This window comes from Salmo salar, chromosome 11 (genome assembly GCF_965601325.2).
Source record: "Salmo salar chromosome 11, fSalSal1, whole genome shotgun sequence".
NCBI lineage: Eukaryota > Metazoa > Chordata > Actinopteri > Salmoniformes > Salmonidae > Salmo > Salmo salar.
The window spans coordinates 110,992,850-111,003,012 of record NC_138301.1 but is presented as its reverse complement, the minus strand read 5'-3'; the positions used below and the strand labels follow the sequence as shown (position 1 = coordinate 111,003,012).

The following is a 10,163-nucleotide window of genomic DNA, read 5'->3' as shown; positions in this document are numbered from 1 at the left end:
AGAGTGTGTAGATGGTGCTGCTGGGGGTTAATAGGGCTGGAGGATAGAGAGTGTAGATGGTGCTGCTGGGGGTTAATAGGGCTGGAGGATAGAGAGTGTAGATGGTGCTGCTGGGGGTTAATAGGGCTGGAGGATAGAGAGTGTAGATGGTGCTGCTGGGGGTTAATAGGGCTGGAGGATAGAGAGTGTAGATGGTGCTGCTGGGGGTTAATAGGGCTGGAGGATAGAGAGTGTAGATGGTGCTGCTGGGGGTTAATAGGGCTGGAGGATAGAGAGTGTGTAGATAGTGCTGCTGGGGGTTAATAGGGCTGGAGGATAGAGAGTGTAGATGGTGCTGCTGGGGGTTAATAGGGCTGGAGGATAGAGAGTGTAGATGGTGCTGCTGGGGGTTAATAGGGCTGGAGGATAGAGAGTGTGTAGATGGTGCTGCTGGGGGTTAAAAGGGCTGGAGGATAGAGAGTGTGTAGATGGTGCTGCTGGGGGTTAAAAGGACTGGAGGATAGAGAGTGTAGATGGTGCTGCTGGGGGTTAATAGGGCTGGAGGATAGAGAGTGTAGATGGTGCTGCTGGGGGTTAATAGGGCTGGAGGATAGAGAGTGTGTAGCTGGTGCTGCTGGGGGTTAAAAGGGCTGGAGGATAGAGAGTGTGTAGATGGTGCTGCTGGGGGTTAATAGGGCTGGAGGATAGAGAGTGTGTAAATGGTGCTGCTGGGGGTTAAAAGGGCTGGAGGATAGAGAGTGCGTAAATGGTGCTGCTGGGGGTTAAAAGGGCTGGAGGATAGAGAGTGTGTAGATGGTGCTGCTGGGGGTTAAAAGGGCTGGAGGATAGAGAGTGTGTAGATGTTGCTGCTGGGGGTTAATAGGGCTGGAGGATAGAGAGTGTGTAGATGGTGCTGCTGGGGGTTAAAAGGGCTGGAGGATAGAGAGTGTGTAGATGGTGCTGCTGGGGGTTAAAAGGGCTGGAGGATAGAGAGTGTGTAAATGGTGCTGCTGGGGGTTAAAAGGGCTGGAGTATAGAGAGTGTGTAGATGGTGCTGCTGGGGGTTAATAGGGCTGGAGGATAGATAGTGTGTAGATGGTGCTGCTGGGGATTAATAGGGCTGGAGGATAGAGAGTGTGTAGATGGTGCTGCTGGGGGTTAATAGGGCTGGAGGATAGAGAGTGTGTAGATGGTGCTGCTGGGGGTTAATAGGGCTGGAGGATCAAGAGTGTAGATGGTGCTGCTGGGGGTAATAGGGCTGGAGGATAGAGAATGTGTAGATGGTGCTGCTGGGGGTTAAAAGGGCTGGAGGATAGAGAGTGTGTAAATGGTGCTGCTGGGGGTTAAAAGGGCTGGAGGATAGAGAGTGTGTAGATGGTGCTGCTGGGGGTTAAAAGGGCTGGAGGATAGAGAGTGTGTAAATGGTGCTGCTGGGGGTTAATAGGGCTGGAGGATAGAGAGTGTAGATGGTGCTGCTGGGGGTTAATAGGGCTGGAGGATAGAGAGTGTAGATGGTGCTGCTGGGGGTTAATAGGGCTGGAGGATAGAGAGTGTGTAGATGGTGCTGCTGGGGGTTAATAGGGCTGGAGAATGGAGAGTGTGTAAATGGTGCTGCTGGGGGTTAAAAGGGCTGGAGGATAGAGAGTGTGTAAATGGTATATTGCTGTAGATGCTTTTTAGGGTTTTCTCCTCCATTCCTCTCCTTGCCTGGCCATCTGTTCACCCATATGGAGGCATGGATGGAGGAGCCACTTCTGGTAAGACTGGCGGAAGAATGTTCTCAGTGGTAGACACACACACAGTCAGTAATGTTTAATTAACATCTGGGACAGAACAGTCGTTCTGTATATGACAAAGCCCTTACAGCACCACTGTCACAGTGATGGCTGTAAGAGCTAGTGTCAGGTAAACGCCCCAGTCTTCTGAAGCACAACACTGTGATGGCTGTAAGAGCTAGTGTCAGGTAAACGCCCCAGTCTTCTGAAGCACAACACTGTGATGGCTGTAAGAGCTAGTGTCAGGTAAACGCCCCAGTCTTCTGAAGCACAACACTGTGATGGCTGTAAGAGCTAGTGTCAGGTAAACGCCCCAGTCTTCTGAAGCACAACACTGTGATGGCTGTAAGAGCTAGTGTCAGGTAAACGCCCCAGTCTTCTGAAGCACAACACTGTGATGGCTGTAAGAGCTAGTGTCAGGTAAACACCCCAGTCTTCTGAAGCACAACACTGTGATGGCTGTAAGAGCTAGTGTCAGGTAAACACCCCAGTCTTCTGAAGCACAACACTGTGATGGCTGTAAGAGCTAGTGTCAGGTAAACACCCCAGTCTTCTGAAGCACAACACTGTGATGGCTGTAAGAGCTAGTGTCAGGTAAACACCCCAGTCTTCTGAAGCACAACACTGTGATGGCTGTAAGAGCTAGTGTCAGGTAAACACCCCAGTCTTCTGAAGCACAACACTGTGATGGCTGTAAGAGCTAGTGTCAGGTAAACACCCCAGTCTTCTGAAGCACAACACTGTGATGGCTGTAAGAGCTAGTGTCAGGTAAACACCCCAGTCTTCTGAAGCACAACACTGTGATGGCTGTAAGAGCTAGTGTCAGGTAAACACCCCAGTCTTCTGAAGCACAACACTGTGATGGCTGTAAGAGCTAGTGTCAGGTAAACACCCCAGTCTTCTGAAGCACAACACTGTGATGGCTGTAAGAGCTAGTGTCAGGTAAACACCCCAGTCTTCTGAAGCACAACACTGTGATGGCTGTAAGAGCTAGTGTCAGGTAAACACCCCAGTCTTCTGAAGCACAACACTGTAGCATTCTTTTCCTTTTTGATCCTTGTTTTAGTTGTTTTCCTCTTTCTGCTGAGGGCTTTGCAATGAGAGTTGATGGTTTTCAAATGGCTCTCCTTTTGTTGAAACCTCTTAAACATTGAGGTGGGGTTCTCTTCAGAAACAATACATTGTCTTTGTTTTTAGGGGTAGCGAATAAAAGGCCTGAATATTCAATAATTGATTGATTATTGCGGCCGGTTAAAAGGAAACAGCACTTCCCTTTTGTTTGTTTGTGTATGTATTTGTCTGTTTGCTCTGTTTGTGTGTTCAGAGGGGGAGGAGTGGAGGATTCTGAAGACATGTCATTGGTTAATAGGAGGGTTCTGAAGTCATGTCATTGGTTCAAAAGGAGTGTTCTGAAGTCATGTCATTGGTTCAGTAAGAGGGTTCTGAAGTCATGTCATTGGTTCAGTAAGAGGGTTCTGAAGTCATGTCATTGGTTCAAAAGGAGTGTTCTGAAGTCATGTCATTGGTTCAGTAGGAGGGTTCTGAAGTCATGTCATTGGTTCAATAGGAGGGTTCTGAAGTCATGTCATTGGTTCAACAAGGTCCTCCCAGTCAAGTGTGGTGATTCCATTTCCCTTCAGTACAGTCGCTGTTTCTCACCTCTGTCATGCTACAGCACAGTCAGGCTGAACGCTGTTCATGTTCTTCAGGTGGGCCTGTTGGGGACACACACACACACACACATCGTATGCACAGAGAACACTGTAGGTAGCACACACACCCTGCATCATTACTTGAGCACATTACAGTGACCTGAGACAGAACCAGGGCACTTTGTAAATGTCACGGACCAGCCCTCTCCCCCTCTTTGCCCACGGAATAAAATGAATTGAATTGTGTGCTATCAGCAGCAGCAGCAAGATAAATCTGTCGTTTTAAAAGAAAGTAGCAATTAGGTGTGGAAAGCCTAGTGGAGGGGGAGAGAGAGAGGGAGAGAGAGAGGGAGGGAGGGTACAGGGCTGCTTTTAGGAGTAACCCCCAGCCCTTTCCTAATGCATGGGACCAGAGAGGCTATGTGACAGGGGAGCAGGTGAGCTGTTTATCATCAATAGAGGGGAGGGGGAGGAGGGCAGGGGGAGACAGAGCCTCTGACCAGGTCCATTACATAGACCAAAGATGGGAACTGAGCCTCTGTTGCCAGATGCGATTTCGGAACTCTTCATATCTTCCCTCTGATTCTCAGTTTATCTAATGATTCACCTCACACCACTCTCACAGTTCTTCCTTTCTCCTTTCCCCTATTCTCTCACTATTTCTCTCTATATCTGTCTCTCAACAAACACACACTACCGGTCAAAAGTTTGGGCTCACTTAGAAATGTCCTTGTTTTTGAAAGAAAAGCACATTTTTTTCCCATAAAAATAACCAAAAAATTGATCCGAAATACAGTGTAGACATTGTTAATGTTGTAAATGACTAATGTAGCTGGAAATGGCAGATTTTTTATGGATTGTCTACATAGGCGTACAGAGGCCCATTATCAGCAACCATCACTCCTGTGTTCCAATGGCACGTTGTGTTAGCTAATCCAAGTTTATCATTTTAAAAGGCAAATTGATCATTAGAAAACCCTTTTGCAATTATGTTAGCACAGCTGAAAACTGTTGTTGTGATTAAAGAAGCAATAAAACTGTCCTTCTTTAGACTAGTTGAGTATCTGGAGCATCAGGATTTGTGGGTTTGATTACAGGCTCAAAATGGCCAGAAACAAAGAACTTTCTTCTGAAACTCGTCAGTCTATTCTGAGAAATGAAGACTATTCCATGCGAGAAAGTGCCAAGAAACTGAAGATCTTGTACAACGCTGTGTAGTACTCCCTTCACAGAACAGCGCAAACTGTCTCTAACAGAATAGAAAGAGTGGGAGGCCCCGGTGCACAACTGAGCAAGAGGACAAGTACATTAGAGTGTCTAGTTTGAGAAACAGACGCCTCACAAGTCCTCAACTGGCAGCTTCATTAAATAGTACCCGCAAAACACCAGTCTCAACGTCAACAGTGAAGAGGCGACTCTGGGATGCTGGTCTTCTAGGCAGAGTTCCTCTGTCCAGTGTCTGTGTTCTTTTGCCCATCTTTTAATCTTTTATTTTTATTGGCCAGTCTGAGATATGGCTTTTTCTTTGCAACTCTGCCTAGAAGGCCAGCATCCCGGAGTCACCTCTTCACTGCTGACGTTGAGACTGGTGTTTTGCGGGAACTATTTAATGAAGCTGCCAGTTGAGGACTTGTGAGGCGTCTGTTTCTCAAACTAGACACAAGGAAATTTCGAAGTGACCCCAAACTTTTTAACGGTAGTGTACACACACACACACACACTCTCCTCTTCATACTGTGTCTGTGTGACCTTGATCTGCCAGCAACTTTCAGTCGGTACGAAAAAATTAATCACAGACTGTCAAACTGCTGTGGGAGGAATTATTCTTCTAAGTTTTCCACCTCTCTTTCTCTCTCTCTCTCTCTCATTATCTATTTCTCTCTCTCTCTTTCTCTCTTTCTACCTCTCTCTTTCTCTTTACCGCTCTCTCTCTTTCTCTCTCTTTCTTTCTCTCTCTCTCTTTCTCTCTACCTCTTTTTCTCTACCTCTCTCTCTACCTCTACCTCTCTCTTTTTCTTTACCTCTCTCTCTGCCTCTACCTCTCTCTTTCTCTTTCACTCTTTCTCTCTCTACCTCTTTCTCTCTCTCTACCCCTCTCTTTTTCTCTCTCTCTCTCTTTTTCTCTCTCTCTCTCTCTCTCTCTCTCTCTCTCTCATTCCCTCTATTTACTTGAATGCCCTTTCCAGTACAGGGGGAAATGTATTGCTTGTAGGACAGGTGGAATATGAACAATGGAGTGCAGGGTTATCTGGCCAGCCTGTGAGCGCAGCAGGGAAATCGATGTGACCCGTGATACACTGTCATCACAATTCCCACCCTGGCTGTCCTATTTGTCTTGCGCCGGGAAGCTGGGATGGCTGGTGTCATCTCAGAGCCAGATTATCTGGGTGAATCATAGCTCCAGACACTCACAGGCTTCTGTCTATTTACCCCTGTCGTTCCCTCTGTGGGTGGGGGAGGGATGGAAGGAGAGGAGAGGAGAGGAGAGGAGAGGAGAGGAGAGGAGAGGAGAGGAGAGGAGAGGAGAGGAGAGGAGAGGAGAGGAGAGGAGAGGGGGGGAGGGATGGAAGGAGAGGACAGGGGGTGGATGGATGGAGGGAGGGAGGGATGGGGAGAGGAGGGGGAGGAGATGGGGGATGGAGGGGAGGAGGGGTGGGAGGAGAGGGGTGGGAGGAAAGTGAGAGAGGGCTTTGGGAAGGTAAAATACAATGCTCCTTGCTTTTCGGGTAGCTGTCTCCGTGGAGGTACTGCTCTGATCTGGGTTTTTCACTCTGCTGCGTATAGATGAACCTATTCAGAGTGAGGCTGTACAGGGCATACAGTCAGTCCCTCAGCCTGGTCTTACGTCCTCTTCACACATTGCTACTCTCTCTGCTGCTTCCACTGTCTACCATTAACAATTCTTTCAGCTTTATTAAACTGTTCATATGTCGCTGTGAATGTGATGGAATGTGTGTTTGCGCATCAGTTTTATTTTAACAGCCCCATTACATGTGATAAAACCAAGGTCTATTGTGTGGTGTGTTAAGCAGAAGAAGGGCAGCTGGCCCTGCCCGTGATGAAGCCAGGCTTTGAGAAGATGGCCCTGGGTGGACAGACCCTGCCTCCAGGCTTCCCTGCGCCCTTCCTCTTTGCCGACGGACTCAACTCTGTGGAGACTCTGCTCACCAACATCCAGGTACAGACACAGTCTTTGTGTTTTGGAATATTGGCACTGGCGTGAGTGGGTTCTGCTGTAGGGTGTGTGTGTGTGTGTGTGTGTGTGTGTGTGTGTGTGTGTGTGTGTGTGTGTGTGTGTGTGTGTGTGTGTGTGTGTGTGTGTGTGTGTGTGTGTGTGTGTGTGTGTGTGTGTGTGTGTGTGTGTGTGTGTGTGTGTGTGTGTGTGTGTGTGTGTGCTGTGTCTGTGTCTGTGTCTGTGTGTGTGTGTCTGTGTGTGTGTGTTATGGTGCTCTAGTTGTTAGCCCTGGGGTTAAAGGTTAAAGTGCTGTACTCTTCTCCGTGTCCCTCGGGCGGCGCAGGGTCTGCTGAAGGTAGCTGTGGACAACACCCGTGTGCAGGAGAAACACATCCAGCAGCAGAGGAAGGAGCTAAAGATGGAGCTCTACAGAGAGAGAGAGATGAGAGAGAGTCTGGAGAGACAGCTTTCCTCCGAACTGCACAGCCGAGGTAGGAGAGAGAGAGAGGAAGTGTGTGTGTGTGTGTGTGTGTGTGTGTGTGTGTGTGATATGTGAGAGAGATCTGGCAGTGTGAATGAATAAATGAATACACCAGTGGAGGCTGGTGAGGGGAGGACGGCTCACAATAATGGCTAGAACGGAGCGAATGGAATGGCATCAACCACATGGAAACCATGGAAACCATGTGTTTGATGTATTTGATACCATTCCACTAATTCTGCTCCAGCCATTACCATGAGCCTGTCTTCCCCAATTAAGGTTTATTTTATTTATTTATTTAACCTTTATTTATCTAGGCAAATCAGTTAAGAACAAATTCTCATTTACAATGACGGCCTACCCCAGCCAAACCCAGACAACGCTGGGCCAATTGTGCGCCGTCCTATGGGACTCCCAATCACGGCCGGATGTGATGCAGCCTGGATGTGCCACAAGCCTCCTGTGGAATACACGCATACAGTCAATAAAAATCCTGCCAAAGGAATATGTGCATCTTTACTGGGCTTGGCACACATCCTGGTGGATTTAGAGTTCACTTGTGCATCTTCAGCCACAGCCAAGAAATGAAGGCAATTAGTCGCCTCGGTAACGACTCCAACAATATTTACAGACACTTTGACTGTCTATTAGTCATGACTGTTATCACATTGCTTTTGATTCAAATGTATCTTTTAATGGAGAGGCAGTAAAGCTGTGTGTAATTAGATGTGTTATCAGCTCTGGGTTAGACAGGGCAGAGTGCACAGGAGGCTGGTGGCACCTTAATTGGGGAGGACGGGATCGTGGTAACGGCTGGAGTGGAATAGGTGGTATGGTATCAAGTACTTCAAACACATGGTTTCCATGGTTTCCATGTGTTTGATGCCTTTCCATTTGCTCCGTTCCAGACATTATTATGAGCCGCCCTCCCCTCACCAGCCTCCACTGACAGAGTGGGTGCTGCTGCATGGTGCTGTTGGTTCCCCTTTACTGGGAACATGCTTTTTATTTGGCTGTTAATATGGGGAGAATGGGACCCTCAAGCGCTTCAAACTGGAGACGGGCTGGGGAGGTGCAGTTGGGCTGGGGAGGTGCAGCTGGGCTGGGCTGGGCTAGGGGGGTGCAGCTGGGCTGGGCTGGGCTAGGGGGGTGCAGCTGGGCTGAGCTGGGCTGGGCTAGGGGGGTGCAGCTGGGCTGGGCTGGGCTAGGGGGGTGCAGCTGAGCTGGGCTGGGCTGGGCTAGGGAGGTGCAGCTGGGCTGGGCTGGGCTGGGCTGGGCTAGGGAGGTGCAGCTGGGCTGGGCTAGGGAGGTGCAGCTGGGCTGGGCTGGGCTGGGCTAGGGAGGTGCAGCTGGGCTGGGCTGGGCTAGGGAGGTGCAGCCGGGCTAGGCTGGGCTGGGGTAGCGGTTCTAGTACTGGGTCTAGGAGACAGCACTACAAAGGGTTTTCTCTGTTTTCCTCAGATGAGGTGAGCTTGTCAACTCAATGGCTCTCTCCCCCTCTCCCTCCCTCTGTCCCTGTGCAGCCACCATCCAGAAGCGTCTGAAGAAGGAGAAGAAGGCTAAGAGGAAACTGCAGGAGGCTCTGGAGTTTGAGTCCAAGCGCCGTGAGCAGGTGGAGCAGGCCCTCAAAACAGTCACCTCCCCAGAGAACCTCCGTATGAGTCTCAACGGTAGGCCTCCATGCTCTCTCCTCCTTTACCGTCCCCCTCTCCTCCTCCCCCTCTTTACCTTTACCCTCTCCTCCTCTTTACCGTTCCCCTCTCCTCCTCCTCCTCTTTACCTTTCCTCCTCTCCTCCTCCTCCTCTTTACCTTTCCCCCTCTCCTCTTTACCTTTCCCCTCTCCTCCTCCTCCTCTTTACCTTTCCCCCTCTCCTCCTCCTCTTTACCGTTCCCCTCTCCTCCTCCCCCTCTTTACCGTTCCCCTCTCCTCCTCCTCTTTACCGTTCCCCATCTCCTCCTCCCCCTCTTTACCTTTCCCCCTCTCCTCCTCCTCCTCTTTACCGTTCCCCTCTCCTCCTCCTCCTCTTTACCTTTCCCCTCTCCTCCTCCTCCTCTTTACCTTTCCCCCTCTCCTCCTCCTCCTCCTCTTTACCGTTCCCCTCTCCTCCTCCTCCTCTTTACCGTTCCCCTCTCCTCCTCCTCCTCTTTACCGTTCCCCTCTCCTCCTCCTCCTCTTTACCATTCCCCCTCTCCTCCTCCTCCTCTTTACCGTTCCCCATCTCCTCCTCCTCCTCTTTACCTTCCCCCCCTCCTCCTCCTCTTTACCGTTCCCCTCTCCTCCTCCTCCTCTTTACCTTTCTCCCTCTCCTCCTCCTCCTCCTCTTTACCGTTCCCCCTCTCCTCCTTCTCCTCTTTACCTTTCCCCCTCTCCTCCTCCTCCTCTTTACCGTTCCCCTCTCCTCCTCCTCCTCTTTACCGTTCCCCTCTCCTCCTCTTTACCTTTCCCCTCTCCTCCTCTTTACCTTTCCCCTCTCCTCCTCCTCCTCTTTACCTTTCCCCCTCTCCTCCTCCTCCTCTTTACCTTTCCCCCTCTCCTCCTCCTCCTCTTTACCTTTCCCCCTCTCCTCCTCCTCTTTACCTTTCCCCCTCTCCTCCTCCTCTTTACCGTTCCCCTCTCCTCCTCTTTACCGTTCCCCTCTCCTCCTCCTCCTCTTTACCTTTCCCCCTCTCCTCCTCCTCCTCTTTACCTTTCCCCCTCTCCTCCTCCTCCTCTTTACCGTTCCCCTCTCCTCCTCCTCCTCTTTACCTTTCCCCCTCTCCTCCTCCTCTTTACCGTTCCCCTCTCCTCCTCCTCCTCTTTATCGTTCCCCTCTCCTCCTCTTTACCTTTCCCCCTCTCCTCCTCCTCCTCTTTACCTTTCCCCCTCTCCTCCTCCTCCTCTTTATCGTTCCCCTCTCCTCCTCTTTACCTTTCCCCCTCTCCTCCTCCTCCTCTTTACCGTTCCCCTCTCCTCCTCTTTACCTTTACCCCTCTCCTCCTCCTCCTCTTTACCTTTCCCCCTCTCCTCCTCCTCCTCTTTACCTTTCCCCCTCTCCTCCTCCTCCTCTTTACCTTTCCCCCTCTCCTCCTCCTCCTCTTTACCTTTCCCCCTCTCCTCCTC

The 10,163-nt window shown here is 50.3% G+C and overlaps 1 protein-coding gene across 8 annotated transcripts in view; it reads left to right on the top strand.

Moving 5' to 3' along the window:
- LOC106592083 (dachshund homolog 2) overlaps nucleotides 1-10,163 on the top strand; it is a 318,539-nt gene that overhangs the window by 286,607 nt on the left and 21,769 nt on the right. For 6 of the 8 annotated variants that reach the window (XM_082958278.1, XM_082958276.1, XM_082958274.1 and 3 more), the window contains 3 exons: nucleotides 6,436-6,584; nucleotides 6,925-7,072; nucleotides 8,586-8,732. In XM_082958278.1, the coding sequence (XP_082814404.1) occupies nucleotides 6,436-6,584; nucleotides 6,925-7,072; nucleotides 8,586-8,732 (444 nt within the window). The remainder of the gene's footprint in view (nucleotides 1-6,435; nucleotides 6,585-6,924; nucleotides 7,073-8,585; nucleotides 8,733-10,163) is intronic. The other 2 variants (XM_082958275.1, XM_082958271.1) reach the window with 1 other exon arrangement.